Genomic DNA, 16740 nt, shown 5'->3' on the forward strand with positions numbered 1-16740 from the left:
CCACAAATGCTGCAAGCAGGGAGGGTTTCAATGTTTTATTTCTTTTCTTATCTCCCTTGCCCATACCCCTCCGTCTGATGCAGGGTTCTTGGAAGTGGGGACAGTATTCTTCATCCTTTGTGTTTCTAAAGCTGCACTGAAAATAGAAGCTGCTCTCTGCAGGTTGCAAAGCCCCATTGAGCTGCCAGCTGTACAGTGGAAACTTCCCCAAGATGTTCGTGGTGCCTGTGCCTGGGCATGTCATCTGCTACAGAGCCTCCTGCTCCAAGCTGTGCTGAGCTGGCTCCTTCGGGGTGAAATGCTGCTGAAACCTCAGCTTTTTAAAGGGAGCCTTTTCTAAAGACGCTGCAGGATGCTCGGGAATGTTGCAGGTGTAAAAAGAAATCGTGAGTAGCTGGGAAAGTGCTGATCGGGTGGCCCTGGCAGGTCCAGGTTTAACACACAAACCACAATTTATCGCTTTAAAAAGTGACAGGACCCTGCAAGGACCTTGTCCCCATTGGAAATTGATGGGATCCTTTGTGTGTGCCCCAATTTCAGTGTCAGGGGAGGCTGGAGTGACCCTGGGGCTTGGTCAGCCTTGATGTGGGACAACACCCAGTGCAGGAGGGGGCACATGGGGATATTTCCCTGCTGTGCTGGAAATGCAGCTCCCTCTAGGTCAGGCATGTATCACCAGGGCTAAATTTACTTCAAAATATTACTGAGGTGGGGAGGTTTGTGACTCAGGCCTATAAAGGCATGCAGTGCTTATGTAAAGAAATAAGTTTGGAAGGAGGCAGGAGGGGGCTCTGGCTCCAGCAGGGACCATTCCTGGTGTGTGTCTGCCCTCTCTGCACAAACAGATCTTTGTACTGGCAGCAACTGCACCTCCAGGCTGTGTGTTCCTTACAGCAGGATCTGCTGGCCAGCTCTTCCTGTGTTTGCAAACATTTCAGCAAATGTAAATAATTCCCAAGCCTACGCTCTGGCTTAGGTGAAATTGTTTTAAAATGAAAACCAACAAGCACGGTGGGATGAGAAGTTATTGTAAGTTCAGGGTGATTTCAGCTCAAGTTGTGCCACCCTGGGAAGGCAAAGGAGGGATTCTGCTGTGGGGATTTTGGAATTTGGATCTTTTCCATTCACTCGGGTGTGTGTTTGGTCTTGGAAAACCTGAGTTCCTGCAGTCAGCTTTGCCATGGCAGGCAGGCAGGGTTGGCCGTCCTGCAGCACCACCAGCATCCCTCAGGTCTGACCACAGCCACATCCCAGGGGAATGAGCCTGTCCCACTCCTCCTGAGGGAATGGGGCTCCTTAACCCAGCAGCCAAGATCCCTCTGCAGCCCCTGGCAGGTGAGTGCTGCTGGGCTGGGGGTTCTGGGCAGGGGAAGAAGAGCTGTTAACTCATTTTTTAGGAACATTCAGCTGTTAACTCATTTTTTAGGACAATTTAGCTAATACCCACTCTTTTTTGCAGTCAAAAATCAAAGTAGAAATAGAGCATTGCTTTAAGACAGGGGCTCCTTTTGTTTTCCTGCTGTTTGCTGCATACCCGGGCCAGCTGCTCCAGACCAGTGAGGAATTACAGCACAGGGTGTCAGGGACTGGCTTATTTTCCTGCCCATCTGGAGTTGATGAAACGATCCATCTGCATTGACCCTTGCTGGGAAGGAGGATAAAGCAAAGGTTTTGTGAAATTGTACCTGATATCAAATAATTGGAAGAAAAGGCTTTGGAATCCTCAGGCTGTAATTAAAGATTTCCAGGAGGCAGCGAGGTGCAGTGAGCTCAGCAGAAGGAGCATTTTGCTGGGAAGTCTTTGCTTTGCTTCATGCTGTGTGCTATTAAAGCAAACAACTTCACAAGCTTCAGAAGCACTGGCAGCTCTTGACCAAGAATAGCATCTCACATCACAGCAAAGCTGGAGACAATGGGGGCCAGCAGTTGTCGGTTGGTTGGGCTTTTTTAGCCCATAAACAAGGTAGCTGAGCTCATGGAGAAATCCCCATTTCTCTATTTTGGGTGTTCTGAGATGTTTCATTTTCTGAAGGATCCAGAATTGAGCAAAAGTCCTGATTTAAAACAGATCTGCTGCTGCAATTCCCACTCACCTGGGCACGCCAGGCTCTCCTCCAACACACAAACCCTAAATCCTCACCACCTAACCCAGGCTTGTGCAAAGTCTACCAAATTTGTCAATTCCTGAAGAATTCCTCTGAGATGTGACAGAAACAGCCACCATGTGGGATCTTGTGGAACCCCCATCCCTGGGAGGCTCAGAGGCACAAGGAGGTGGCACCTGGGGACGTGGTGAGCGTGGCAGGGCTGGGCTGGAGGATCTCAGAGGGGTTGGATGAGGTTGGGTCATCTCAGAGGGGTTGGATTGGAGGATCTCAGAGGGTTTGGATGATCCCAGAGTGGTTTGATGGTCTCAGAGGGGTTGGATGGTCTCAGAGGGTTTGGATGAAGTTGGATGATCTCAGAGGGGTTTGATGATCTCAGAGGGATTGGAGGATCTCAGAGGTGTTGGGTTGGATGATCTCAGAGGGGTTGGATGATCCCAGAAGGGTTGGATGATCTCAGAGGAGTTTTCCAGCCCCACTGATTCCATGCTGAGCTGGTCCAAGGGCTCTGTGGGGATGTGGAGCTGTGGCTGTGTCACTCCCACTCTGTTTACAGAGGAGCAGAGACAGCTTTGGACTGGGTGCAAGGTGCAGAGCTGCAGAACAGCTCCTGTCTGCAGAGGGGAGGCTGGATCTGGGTAGGGAAATGGGGAGATGGAGCCTTTCAGCACCCTCACAAAGACAAATTAATTTCATTCATTTTTTCTAAACTCTTTTGTTGTTCTCCATCAGGAGTGTGTTTGGTGAGCTGCTTCAAATATTGAAGATGTCCACAATACACCCAAATTTAATCTTTTTTTCAAATCTCTGCAGCTAAGAAGCTGCTCTTGCTCTATGAGCAGGGAGAATTTGGGTTGCAATTTTTCATTTTGGGCCATGCTGGGGGTTTCTCCTCTGCACACCAGGGCCAGGATGTTCATGTGCTGCTCATCTCTGCAGCCCGGGGCTCCATCACCTCCCCAGTGATTCCTGAGAGGCTTTGGAGAGCCCAAGGAGTCCCTGAGCTGCTCATTCCCAACAGCAGCAGCATTAGGAGCCAGAGAGAAAATGGAAATGTTCTCCCTGGGTTTTTAATTCCTGGCTGGAACAAAGTCATGGAAACCAGTTGAGGAGCTGGTGGCCAATTTTCTGTCCTCTGCCTGAACCCCAAATTCATTCAAATTTATCAGAGAAGAGAAACCCAGGGAGGGGAAGGGAGAGCCCAGAGTGCTCAGCAGAGAACGTGGAACGTGGAAATTGGACGTGAACCTCCTGCTGTTCCTGTGTGGATCTATTATACATGAGCCCATCAGAGCAGGGTATTAATAAAACAGGAGCTGAGGAACTCAGCCCTGCCTTGTTCCAGGGAAACATCAGAGCCTGGGCTGCCCTTTGATGTCTGGGGCTGCAGCTGGTGACATGGTCAGGGTGGGAATCTCAGCACTGGAGGGGAATCTCTGCACAGCCTGGGGGGTTCTGTGGGATTCAAATCCTCCAGGACAAAGCCATTCTTTTTTTTTTTTTTTTTTTTTTTTTTCTTTTTTTTAATTTTTTTTTTTTTCCTGCTCAGTCTTCTGGCTTGCTGGATGCTTTCAGCAATGCACAAAGAAGGCTGAAGATGGTTTAAAGCAGCCTCAGACTCAGCATCTGTTCCTTCAAAGCTCTCCCCACCGAGAGCCCTCTGTGCCTTTCCTTGCTCACAGGTGCCACCACCCCAAACCCTCTTGGCTTTGCTGAATCATGGGGAGTAACTTACACTGGATTTTCTAAACATCTACATTTTGTGCCTCCATTAGGACAGATGAATGTGGCTTTGCAGTCCCAGCTGTGCCCACAGTGCTGGCTCTGGGTGGGGAGATGCTGGGCTGAGCAGCAGAGGCTTTGTGCAAAGCCAGCCTTGGTGTAAAGCAGGAGTAGCTGCAGTGTGGTGTCAGCTTGGACCTGCATGGGTGAGTAATGAACTTAGGGGAGGTTTGAGCAGCTGTGAAGCTGAACACCAAGAGCACTTTTAGGTTTAGGGGCTGTTATAATGGGAGGATGTCTTTACATATTATTAGCAACCCACTGCACCCAAAACACCAACTGGTTGCTCTCAGAGTGTGAAGCAATCACTGAATGAATTGGATTATTTTTTTTTAGCTTGGATTATTTTTTTTCTCCTCATTTAGACAGAAGAAACCAGTTCAGCTTTGACCATGCATGTTACATTTTAATTTTTTTTTTTCTCATGCCAAGAAATACAAAGAAAGTATATAAGATATACCATACCATCCTGCAGAAAAAGAAACATTTGTCAGCAAAGAGAAGCACCCAGCTGCAATTCCTGGTGTGTTCATGCTGTGTGTGAGCTGTGGCTCTCCCAGTGGGGGGATGGACCCTGCAATTCCCATGCCAAGGATCGAACCCTGGCACCTTCCAAGGGCTCCCAGGTGGTGCCAGGGCTGCCTTGGTGAACCCTGCACACGTTCCCTTTCTGATGTTTCTTATCCTGGATGGGTGTTTATAGCTTGGGATTTTTTGCTACCTACTGGTGTCAGCAAATGCTTTACAAATATTCCCACTTTGAAAAGGCTGCTGTCCCCCCACACCCCCTGGGACTGGGCCCAAGCAGGGGAGTGCTTCTGTCCAAACCTAACTGGTTTTTGCCAAAAATTAAAGGCTGTGTACTGAAAGGAGAACGAGCTTAAATCTGAATAATTTCAGCTTGAAGGGCAACCCTGGCTGTGGTAACAATGCAGGGCAAGGGTGGGTGCAGCCTCTCCCTGGGCTTGGAGGGAACAGAAATTGAGATTCTGTTTTATAGAAAAGGCAGGATCTGCTCCCCTTGTCTGCGTGGAGAAATCTGTGTGGGCTGGAGGGGATCAGAGCTCCCTGAGCCCAGAGATGAACCCAGAGATGGGATCCCATTGCAGCAGGACCTGTCCCAGTGACAGCAGGGGCAGGAAGAGCTGAGGGGCTCAGGAGAGCTCTGGGATGGGGATGCTGAGGGGACAGGGTGATAAAATCATGAGGGGAAACTGGAACAGGGTCAAACACCAGCCAGAAAAGGAAAATCCCTCCTTAACACAGCAAATTTGGGGGTGGGATGCTGAGGGGACAGTGTGATAAAACCAGCAAAGAGCAGGAAACTGGAACAGGGTGAAATACCAGCCAGAAAAAGCAAATCCATCCAACTTTGAAGTCCTTTGGTGGCTTTGTTTCCCCTGGTGGTGTTCAGATCCCTTTGGTGCTGCTGTGACCCCACTGGCTCAGGCCAGACCTTCCCTGACCCTGGGTCACTGAGGCTGCTACAAAACCAAGAAAAGTTTATTGCTGGTTCAGCTTAAAGCTTCAACCCAGCCTTGATGCAGCCAGCAGCCCTTCTGTGGCACCCCATGAGCCCAGCTCTGCCCCAAATCCTGGCACAGAAGCCCAGGGAGGTGCCAGCAGCACCAGCTCCATTGGGAGAATCCTTCCCCTGGATCTCCATTCTTTCCAATCCTTCCCCTGGATCTCCATTTTTAACAATCCTTCCCCTGGATTTCCATTTTTTCCAGCCCTTCCCCTGGATTTCCATCCCACCAGGAGCTGACACTCGATGGTGGCTCCCACTCCAGCTCACATTTAGAGACATTTCCCTCCTTCTCCATCCCCTCAGAGCTCTCCTCCTACCAGCTCAGCTGCCCTGGGCTGGGTTGTCCCCCTGCTCTCACCTTTCCTTCACCAGGGGGGGAGAATTTGGCCAGGATTTTGTGCCTGTTTCAGCTGTAACCCTGCTCAGGTGAGTGCTGAGGGTTGGGGGCTCTGCAGGCTCCTCCTTCACCAATATGAGCAAATTCCACCCAAAAAGAGCCAAGAGGGAACTGGGCTGGGGGATGGGGAGAGCAAAGTGGCAAAACTTTGCAAAAGAGGCAGCAAAATGTGTGGAGAAGTTGGTGGGGGAGCAGGGAAAGGGATTTTGGGGTGTCCCTGGAGAGTTTGTTCCTCCAGCACTGCAGAGGCAGGTTACAAACAGAGTAAATATTTTGTCAGGGGGCTTTCCTCTGGATTTAAATGCAGGATAAGAAGAAGGAAAAAAAAAAAAGCTGAGTTAAGGGTGTAATACAGTTGTATCTATTCAGGAAGATTTTAGAATGAAATGGATTTAAGTGTCATAGTTCTTCTCTTTTGTTAGACTTGACAGTGAGGTGGGAAGCATCACCTGAGCTGTCCAACGAGACAGGAGGCACAAACAAATCATCACCCTGGGGTTTTTGGGGAAATCTTCTGCCTCCTCCTGCGTCCAGGGGGATCCTGGTGCCTCCACTGCTCTGTGCTGCCCTGGCCTGGAGCACTGCAGCTGCCTCCCAAACCCCATCCCTGATCTGGCTGCAGGAATCCCATTTGGAACCACAATTTGTTTGGATCCCACTGAAAAAAAAAAAAAAAAAAACCAGGTTCCAAGGAAATCTGTGCTCAAGATGGTTCTGCTAAGGAGGAGGATGAAAAGAGAAGAAAATGGGGTTGGTTTGGGAGCTGCTCAGAGCCTGAGTTTCTGCCATCCCTGCAATTAGAGCAGTAATGTGAACCCCCCTCGTGGGGGGTGCCAGGGTTTGATCCTTTGGATGCAGGGAAGCACTTTAGATGAAAGGCTTTATAAAATGATAAAAGAGCATTTAAACCCTTACTTAATAAACGCTCAGCACTCTCAAGTCCTAGAACTGCCTCCAGCACTTTTCCCTGAAAAAAGGGCCCTTCCTGCTTCCTGGGCTCTTCCCATCAGCTGAATCCCAGCAGCTCCAGGGGCAGAGGGCAGGGAATCAGGGACAGGCAGCACTGCCCTTATGTAACTCCAAAAAAACCCCCTCATGTTCCCCAGCAAGCAGCTTTTGAGTCCAAGAGATAAAGAAGGAACTATTTGGGGGTTTGATGGGGTTTCAATAGCCATAAAACGAATTTAGACCATCCAAGGGAGGGTTTCTGAAGGGCTCAGGAGGAAAAGAGGCAGTTCCTGGGCAGAGGATGGAGGAGGGAGCTCCCACCCAGCAATGCTCAGCACTCCCTGTTTGCTGAACTCACAAAAGATAAATTGCACAAGGAAAAGTTGCAGATTTGGTCCATTTTAGGTGCCAGCAGTTTGTGATGGAGTGCTGGCAAAGGGGTGGATGGGAATGGAGCCCAAGAAGGTGCTGTAGTGATGTGCTATTGCTGTGAGCCCCTGGCATCCCTTGCAGTGGAGAGGAAAACGTTGACAGCATGTCTGGGGGATTTGGCTTCCTCACCCCCTGGATTCAAACAACATCTAGAGGGAAAAAACACTTGAAAGAGGAGCAATCGAAAAGGTGACGGGAGAATTTTCACAGAGACGCCTGTGGCTTTGCACATTAGTTACTACAGAGTAACTACAGGGTGGATTTACACCCACCCCTGCCCTGTGCTAAGCCAGGTGCCCACTCAGAGCCCAGGGCAGGGGGCAGTGCCAAGCAGTTCCCATGTTGGGAGGGTTCTTTTGGTGGATTCTCCATGTAGACAAGCCAGGGAAGCATTGAATTTGCTCTAAATTTGGAGTGTTAGGGAGCAGAAATGCCCTGCAGGGCAGCATTTCTGAGTCAGTCCATGCTCTCAGGTTGTGACACAACAGAAGGGTCAGGCAGTGCAGCTCTTGGTCGTGTGTCCCCAAAGTTTGGATCAAAGAGCCTCAGGGAGCCGATGGACGTGGCCAGAAGTCACAAAGCCTGGCTGAAACAACAGGCAATGGAGTTTTGCATAGTCTGGGTGGGTGGGTAGAGAAACAACCCCAGGGAGGCCCCACAGCAGCGAGGAGAAGGGCTGGGGCTGGATGGAGCCTCCAGGGGCATTGGGTGCCACAGGGATGGGCTGGGGGAGCCAGGGGCTGTGGAAGACATGGCAGGGCCTGTGGTGCCTACAGACAGAGTGGGAGGAGCAGAGTCTGTTTTCTTGTTGTGGTAAATACAAAACATTAAAAAATAATACAACAGCTCCTGGAACTGCCCCCAGGCAGCTCCGGGGGCGCCGGAGATTTTCAGAGCTGTGTGAGAAACGCTGTGTGAGGGGTGCAAGGAGAGGAGCAGGAGTCTAAAACTGCTCCATGCCCCTGGAAATCTCCTGGAAGGCCCTAAGCTGAAGCCCCAGAGGGTTTTGGGGTGAGCACTGGCAGTGCTGGGGGCTGGATCACGCTGAAGCCTCTGCGTGCCGTGGCATCGGGTGTGAGTGGGTGGAGGGGGCTCTCCATGCCCTGGTGCTGCTGCTGGGCATCAACCAGGCTCTTGTCTCATTGTCTCAGTGCCAGGGGTGCCAACCTCCCTCTGGGTGCACAGAGAAATGCGGGGGTTCACAGGGATCGCCTGATTTTGCCTTCCTTTAAAAAGCCCACCTTGGGATGGGGGTGAGGAGGAATCCAGGGTTCTCATGCAGCAACATCCTCCTCTGCCAGCTCTGAGATCTGCCCTAAGTGATAAAAGAGCTCGTAGGAACAGACATGGAGAACATTCCCAAAGGCATGCAAATGGTCATTGTCTCTTTTTTTTTTCTTTTTTTTTTTTTCTTTTTTTTTCATCAAAAATACAAAAGCACCCACCACATCCTCCAGCTTTGGCGGCTGCGTTTCGCTCGGAGCAGAGCCGTGGTCCTGCTGCAGCTCTGCTCTCCCTCCTCCTCCTCCCTGGAACAGCTCTCAGCTCCTGATGGCAGTTTGAGCTTTGTTTTTTGTTGTTTTGTTTTGTTTTTTTTTTTGTAGAGACAGAGAATTTGACGATTTAAAAACCAACAACCCCCCAAAAAATCCAGTGACTTGTGCCAGAATTCTCAGGAGGACTCCTCAGAAACGTCCCGTTCTCGCCTTGTGTTTTCCTTCAACAACCAGCTTCCTTCTGGAGACTCTCTCCTCCTCTTGCACGAATGAGGTAGTGGATTTCCCCCTTCTCCTCTCCTCTCCTCAGTGGCCTCTCCCATTGCTCCTCAGGGTGATTTTTATCCCGTCCCTGGCCCAGGCTCATTCCCAGGAGGCGGTGAATTGACGCATGCGTTCCTCCCGACGGCGCTCCAGAGCAGACTGTCTAGGGCTGCCCACCTACACTGTGACAATTTTTGTTTTGTTTTGTTGCAAGGCTGAAAGTAAAAACCCCAAAAGGAAAGTTGTCTTCCTCCTCTTCAAGGTATTTGCATGCTGAAACGTCTTCTAGGAAGCTGCAAAAGAAAGAGTGGCTTAGGGCAGCTCCCAGCAGGCAGCAGATGCTCCCCTTACTCTCCTTTTGGGTGGTTCTGAGGTCCCTGTTTGCCTGAGCTGGGCTGATTTTGGGAGATTCCCAAGATATTTTGGGATTGTATTTCTGGGCAGGTTGATTTGTGTCCTGAAACCTTTCTGTTTTCACAGCACTCCACTCTTCTAAACCCAACCACAGGCTTTGCCTTTCACGAGGGAGAGCTTGTGTGGTCCCCAGGGCACTTTGGACAGCAGAGGAAGGCTTTCCATGCTGGCCATTTGGGCAAAAATCCTACTGGGCAATTTTTCCAGTAGAAAAGCGTGTTTCTACTGGAAGGAGCCCATTCTCTGTCTGAGGTGTTTTTCACGTGTTTGAGCAGCTGGTGATGGCCAAACCAAGCTGGAGTCAGCGCCCTCCCACTGCACTGAGCTGGGAATGAGGGGCAGGTCTGTCCTACGCCCTGGAGCTCGAGCCAGGTGAGGCTCCTGCAGGAGCTGGGCTGAGGGAAGGAGAGGGAAGGGTTACCTCCGATGCTGAGTGAAATGTAGAGCACGATGATGATGGTCCCCAGCACGATGGAGACGATGCTGAGCAGCCTGGCCATGCGTCCCAGCCGCCGGGCGCCGTCCGTGTCCCCCTGCTGGCCGCTGTTCCTCGACTGGGGAGACACAAAAAGAGTCCCTTGAGAGGGGCAGCAGCTCCAGGGGCGACTCCCTGGCTGCAGAACCCCAAACTGAGCCCCGTTTCCTTTCCTGCTCCTTTAATTGGCAATCTCTTGGTTCCTAAGTAAAAAATGAGGATTCCTGGTGAGGGAGCAGCGTCACTGCTGGGGACAGGACCTCCTGATCCTGGTCCTGCTGGAAAGGATCTCCTGGGCATCCTGCCCTTGGCTGGGGCAAGCACCCAGCACTCAGCACAGGGCAGCTGTGAGAGGGTTTGTGGTGGAATTACTCACCGTGCATCAGCATTTGCTGCCAGCCCGGCCCCTGGCACCAAAAATCCTCCCCAGGTTTGTGCAGTGCCCTTCTGCCACCCCCAAAACCCATTGGGAAGGGGGTTTGGAGGGAGGAAAAGTGGGTGAGGGGGTTTAAGGCCTCTTGGTGACATTTTCATCTGGTTGGGAAAGCTTGGAGTGAAGGGAAGGGAAGCAAGGTGGGATAGGGGGAGAAGGGAGCCCAGCATCCTTGGTCCAGTGGAGGAGTTGGGAAAAAAAAACCCTGAACTTCACTGGGAGTGGGGTTTTATTGATGATTTAACTGCTTTGAAGCAGATATTCCTCCTTTGGGGTTGCATTTATGTATTTAACACTTTTATATGGGTTAAAGGCTTCTTCCCCTGGCCCCATCCATCCCCAGCCAAGCTGCCTTGGAGGAGAACAGAGGGGTCTGGGGCAAACTGTGGGGCAGCAGCCCCCAAAGCCCTGTGCTGTGTGACAGCTCTTTCCTTCGGAGCATGGCTGCTAAAACTGGGGAAATTCTCTGTTTAAAAAAACAAGTGTACTAGTTAAAATGGGTTAAAGGTGGAAGTGGATTAAAGCACCCCCAGTTTCCTTTCAAAAAATGTGAATCTCAGAAACAGCTGTGATGGAAAGGATCTCCTTCCTCATGTTAAAAAAAATAAAATAATAAGAGCAGGGAAGCTCTAGGAATAATAATGAAACATCACAGAGATTCTGAACCAATAATTGATGTTATTGCCCCATTTCCCATTCACCCTGCTTTAATTCCTCTGCCTCTTGGCAGCACCAAAACATCCCAGGCTGTGTATGGGCAGCTGCTCCGTAGGAAAAACACAGCTTTGGAGGTTTCCATGCGCTCCTTTGAGTTTGTATCACCACGAAAATTACCCAGCAGAGCCCCAAACAGGGGGTGGCTGCTGCCTCTGCCCCCTGCCCACGTCCTGCCCCGCTCAGGAGCCTCCCTGGGCATGGCTGCCCCCAGCAGGGACACGGGAGTGCTCAGGACCTCGCTGCTCCTGCTCTCACCAGCAGCTCTGCCAGACCCACTCTGAAAGCAAAGGGATGCAGCCAAGAGCTATTTTCATCCCAGAACAGGAGGTGACAAAATGAAGCCTCATGGGTTGGTGGTGAGAGATGGGGAGGATGCAGGAGCCCGGGGATCCACAGGATCCCTGCCCTGCTCACCGACAGCTCCAGCTATGGGGATTTCGATTTTCAGGCTCTGGTTTTTGTAACAAATTTTGCAACAATATTTTGGCGGGGTGTGGGTTAGATTGCAGAGAAATATGCAGCTTTAGCTGTCTTCCAGGCAAAATTCAATGTATATATTTATCACGACAGCTTCTGGAAGTGTTTACTGCTCATTTATCCTCCACAATTATGAGAAACACATCAGCATTGGCATGGGGTGTTTAGCAAGAACTTGGTACTGTACATATATTATTAATCAGAGTGGAACAGTTTGATTATAGCTCTCTAGTACCACTAATCCCCTGTTTTGCTTTCCACATAAAAACATTAACATCTTGTTTATTAATCGAGGCTCACCAAGGCAGAACATCTCCAAAAAGCTCGAGGGCTCTGAGGGAGTGAGTCACTGTGAGAGTGCCAGGGGACTCCCTGCTCCAGGAAATCTGCAGGGCCTGGGCAGTGGGTGCTGTTCTGCAGCCCCCAGGGCCAGGTGAGCCTGGGTGACTCAGGGATTATTAATTTTACCTCTTTCCCACTGCTGTCTGCTCCTCTTACTGCCCAAAATGGGTTTTTTCCCCTAAGTGGCCTTGTGCAAATGAAGGCAATTACTTTGCTGTGCTGGTCCCAGGGATGGGGAAGACAAATCATCCCATCCTCTTCCCTGCAATCCCTCCCAGCTGATGAACTGGCTTTGGATGCTCTCTGCTGCCGTCCACCAACTACCCAGAATAAATCATTAATCCTGGACACTTGGGGTTTTTGTTGAGGGAAACATTCCAAGAGAGGCATCAGTCAACTCCAGAGTGAGGCAGATGATGGGTGAGGACAGCCTGACTTCTCCCACATCTTCTGGCAATGACAGAATTTATTTTGGATACCAAGTGCTGTGCAGAAGTGCCCTTGATGTTACTACGTGGTGGTTCTGGATGGATTTTTTAATTTTCTTTCATTTATTTGGAGTTTTGGGCTCTGGGATGTGGCTGCTCTGCTTCTTTCCCCGAAGTGGCTGCACTTTGGTGGGAAGGGGAAAGGATTCAGAGCAGGAGTGCAGGGTGGGTGTGTGGTAGCCAGCATTGCCCTGCAATTCTAGGAGATGGAATGTCCTTGTCCACCAGTCCCACTCCCTCTCTTGGGGAGTGACCTGAACCCTTCAGAACAGCCAGATCATCACTTGGTGACAAAACACATCCAAGAGGCCGTGGAGAAGCCTCCAGGTAATTAATTTCCATGAAATCAGTGTTAGCAGGAATGGGCTGGGGATGGCTAGAGCAGGGTTTTTTCCACCTCTGGCCATAGGCCCTGTTGGGATCTGAGAGCAGCTTTTGAAAAATGATTTATGAGACACTAAGCTCAAAAGCGTTCATTTACTTTCCTCTCTGGATGCTGCTTATTACCCAGGAAAGAAAAAAAAAAAAAAAAAAGAAAAAGCTTTCATGTGCAAAAGCTTTCACTGAGGAAAGAAAAGCACAATTGCAGAGCCAAAGGAATGTCAGCACATTGTGGAAAGGTGCTCCTGGTTCCCCAGGCAATGGGAATCACAAAAACCTGGTTCCTGCTCAGACCTGGGCATGATCAGGCACACCTGGGCTTTGCTCTGAGAGAAAAGCTGAGCCCGGGGGGCACTGGGAGCTCAGCTCCTCGCTGCTGTGAGCAGGTGAAACATCAACCCCTGCCCTGGGAGCTGCTCCAGATGTTCCCTGGTTCCTCAGGGAGAGAAGGGGGATGGATGGATGGATGGATGGATGGATGGATGGATGGATGGATGGATGGATGGATGGATGGATGGATGGATGGATGGATGGATGGATGGATGGATGGATGGATGGATCACTCCTCATCCTCAGCATGGCTGCCAGGTGGGTGTGTGGAGCAGGTGATGGTGCAGGACTAGAGAGGGCTGGAATCATTAATTAAAGCACAGCACAGAGAGTGCAGGGGTGGCTGTGCAGGGGCCAGAGGATGTGCACTGGCTGCTGGTGTGCTGTGTGTGCCATGAACCTTGTCCTCAGCTGAATGCACCTTCTGTCCCCCTTCCCCAGCTCTGGCTGAGCCCTGGGCAGGGCTGCCTTGGAAGCAGAGGGCAGCCCAATAATCCCATTGCCTTGCTGCTCCTGCCTCCCCGGGCTGTGACAGCCACCACGCCCTCTCAGCCTGGCAGGAGAACCAGCTCCTGCTCTTTTGCCACTGTTAACTCTCCTGGTGTGGCCCAAGGCACATCCCCACGCCTGCAAGGGACAGTGTGAGGATCTGTTCTGCATGGAGGCCAATGTGGCTGGCAAATCCCCGTGAGAGCCCTTGTTTATTACCACGGATATGCAACACCCAGCTGCTTTCCCTCTCCTTGCAGTGCAAAGCCAGACAAGGCTGGCTGGCTTCCCTGGCTGCTGCCTAAACAGGCTGTGCCACACAACTGTACTACGCAGATGACAGCTGGCACTGGCAGGAACGATGATTCCTCCTCAAAATGGAAATTGGTCTCCCTGGAGGGCTTTTTGTGGCAAGTGCCCGTGCCTGCCTTCAAGTTGTTGGTGGTTTTTGGGGGGAAGTGCTGGCTGCGTGTGCCCCTCGGTGTATTTCTGTGTGGTGAGCAGGTAACGGAACTGATTGTCAAAGAAAAGGTTTGCCTTTGTTGCAAATCAAAGGCATGGGAGGTGCTGGGTGTGTACAAGAGAGCAGCATCTGCTGGGGAAGGGGGTGGCTGTGCTTGTAGGGCTGTGCTGGCTGAGCCACCTGTACCCGAGATGGGTGGGAGGCCAGGCTGCCTTCATTCTCCCCTGCTCGGCTCTTGGTGTATTTGCTGAGCTCTGGGGGATGTTTAATGGAGGAAAATTGCTTCTCCGGGGCGGCTAAAGCAGCCGCAGGTGCAGCCTGTCCCTTTGAAGTGCCTGAGGCCAGGCAGGAGCCTCCAGCCAGGGTCTCCCCGGTGCTGCAGGGCTGGGCTGGGCTCGTAGGGAGGTCCCTGGTCAGCGCTTTGCCCGCAGCTCCTTCCCGGGGAATCCCGCCGAGTGCTGGAGCGCTGCCGGGGGACGGGGACCGCGCTTCCCGGAGCTCTGCCCTGGAATCCCACCCCCTCTGCATCTCCATCCCGCCGCCTCCTTCTCCATCTCCTTCTCCATCTCCATCTCCATCCCGCCGCCTCCCCGAGCGCTGCCCCGGGCTCGGCGCCGCTCCCCGCCCGCCTCCGCCCGCCCGCGCCCCCCGGCCCCGCACCGGAGCGCGCTGCGGGAGCCGAGCGGGGCGGCCCAGCCCGGCCGAGCGCTGCGGGAGCCGAGCGGCTCCTCCCGGGGCTGCAGCACCGCGGACAGCTCCGGGGCGCCCGTCGGGGCGGGGGAAGCCGGAGCGAACCGGGCGGGTCCGAGCGCGCCCGGCGGGTCCCGCACTCACCATGATGGAGAAGACGAGGGCCACGATGTTGATGGGCCAGACGGGGCAGAAGCAGGAGAAGATGGCGAGCACCAGGTAGTCCCGAGGGCGGCCCTGCTCCGGCGCCGCCGTGCTGGTGGCCGTGGACGAGGCTCTGCCCAGGCTCAGCCGGGACGGCGACAGCGGCGGCGCCTCCAGGTGCCCGACCGACACCGACTTGTAGCCGAGCCCGTGCCCGTTGCGCTCCGTCTCGCCGGGCAGGGCTGCCGTGAAGGATTTGGAGCCGCGGAGGCCCTTCTCCTCCCGGCCCTCCGTCGCCGACAGCAGCTTCTCCGTCTCCTGGAAGCGGGTGGGCAGCGCCGTGCCCGAGCCCGGGCCCGGGCCCCCGGGCGCGGAGCCGGTGCTGGCCATGGCCCGGCGGAGCGGAGCGGGCTCGGGCAGCGCCCCGCCGCCGCCGCCGCTCTGCGCTCGGGGCCCGCCGCCCCGCGGGAGGCCGAGCCGGGCTGGCCCCTCCTCCGGCTCGGCCCCCGGGGCAGGATCGGGGCCGCGCACCGCCCCCGGGGTGTCCCCGGCCCCCCCTGCCCGCGCCGCCTTCCCGCGCTCGGCCCCCGCCCGCCCCGGTGCGTGCGGCCCCCGGGGATGCGGCGGGGCGGAGCCGGGGAGTCCCCGCCGCCTTCAGCTCGGCCCAGCCCCACCGACCCCCGGCTCGTCCCCGGGGCTCGCACGGGCTCTGCTCCGCTGCAGCGGGACGTGAGAGCCCAGCCCGAGCGGGCCCCGCCCGTGCCCGCGGGGCTCGGGGCCGCCTCCAGCCCCGGAGGCGCGGGGGATGCCGAGAGCAGCGCCGTGCGGGGCGCACACAGCCTTGCTCTCCCTGCTGTCCCCGCTGTCCCCGCTGGCTGCCAGCCTTTCCCCAGGCAGGTGGGGGACATGCGACACGGAGCAGAGCCCCTCATCGCTGCGGAGAGGGGCTGGAGCTGCCCCGGGCAGGGCAGGGCTGCCCAGAGGGGTCTGGGCAGGGTGTGGGAGCCCTCTGGCTCCAGCCGCTCTGGGAAAGCATCATCCCAGGCACAGGGTTGGGAGAGGCTCTGGGCACGCCGTGCTGAGCTCGCCCTGCCCTCGCTGTGTGTGGGTGACCGTGGTGACACCACAGCTGGGGACAGGGACACCAGATCAGTGCCACACCACGGCCCTACACAGGACCTGCAGAGCAGAAAGGGTGCCTGTGCAGTGTGAGTTACATCTTCTCCACCCTTGGGAGCAGGGATGATGTGAGGGACAGGAGGGAGGGCTAAAACAACCCTCAGAGCCTGGATGCCTGGAAATAATGGATGTTTTCCATCCATTGTGTATTATGTTTCAGTTCCAAATTTGCCAGGGGTTTCCCTGGCAGTGAGTGCCATCTACGGGGCACACCCAGCACCTTCTGCCTCCCCGAGAGGTGCCCAAGAGCCTCCTGCCATTCGGGACCTGCTGCCCACCCCTCCCCGGAGCCTTTTCCCATCCCACAGCCTCCAAACAGAATGAGGAGCTGCGGTGTGTGAGTGTGGATCCGAGAGCAGTGGAGTGACCCTGCTCGGGGGGGTCTCACGGGGTTTTGGTTCCCTTCCACTCCTGCCTCTGGGACCATCTGTTTCCATCTGCCTCGCTTGGGCTGACCACCAAAGCTGGGGTGGGAAAAACAGGGAGATGCAAATTCAGGAGGAGGGTTCCTTCCTGAGTCAGGGAGTCACTGAAACATTCTTTGCACGCTGCTCTTGCTGGGCTCTCACTCCCCGTGGGAAGGCTGCTGACAGGGCAGGGCAGGGCCATGGAAGAGCCCGAGCAGGGAGATTCACCCAGAGCTGCAGGGAGAAGCAGGATTCCTTCAGGGGATGTGGCTGCAGGCCTTCCTCTGGCCAGGGGAGCACCTGTGAGAGCCAGGATGCCTCACGCCATCAGCACTTCCAAGAGGCTCCTTTGCTGA

The 16740-nt window shown here is 53.9% G+C and overlaps 1 protein-coding gene across 1 annotated transcript; it reads right to left on the reverse strand.

Annotated features, from left to right (window-relative positions):
* Positions 1 to 4272: 4272 nt before the first annotated feature.
* On the reverse strand, positions 4273 to 15216 carry TRARG1 (trafficking regulator of GLUT4 (SLC2A4) 1). Its single transcript, XM_059487104.1, has 3 exons — positions 14799 to 15216; positions 9791 to 9923; positions 4273 to 9248 (listed from the first exon to the last, which is right to left on the reverse strand). Exons 1-3 carry the CDS (start codon positions 15186 to 15188, stop codon positions 9241 to 9243), a joined length of 531 nt encoding a protein of 176 aa, XP_059343087.1. The 5' UTR covers positions 15189 to 15216; the 3' UTR covers positions 4273 to 9240.
* Positions 15217 to 16740: the final 1524 nt, after the last annotated feature.

This window comes from Ammospiza nelsoni, chromosome 21 (assembly GCF_027579445.1).
Source record: "Ammospiza nelsoni isolate bAmmNel1 chromosome 21, bAmmNel1.pri, whole genome shotgun sequence".
Taxonomy (NCBI): Eukaryota; Metazoa; Chordata; class Aves; order Passeriformes; family Passerellidae; genus Ammospiza; species Ammospiza nelsoni.

Excerpts from the sequence above, each read along its gene's own strand:
- TRARG1 (XM_059487104.1), bottom strand. The coding sequence starts at position 15,188 with ATGGCCAGCACCGGCTCCGCGCCCGGGGGCCCGGGCCCGGGCTCGGGC. Across the intron at positions 9,924-14,798 it reads CCCTCGTCTTCTCCATCATG|TCGAGGAACAGCGGCCAGCA; the intron begins GTGAGTGCGGGA and ends GTGTCTCCCCAG.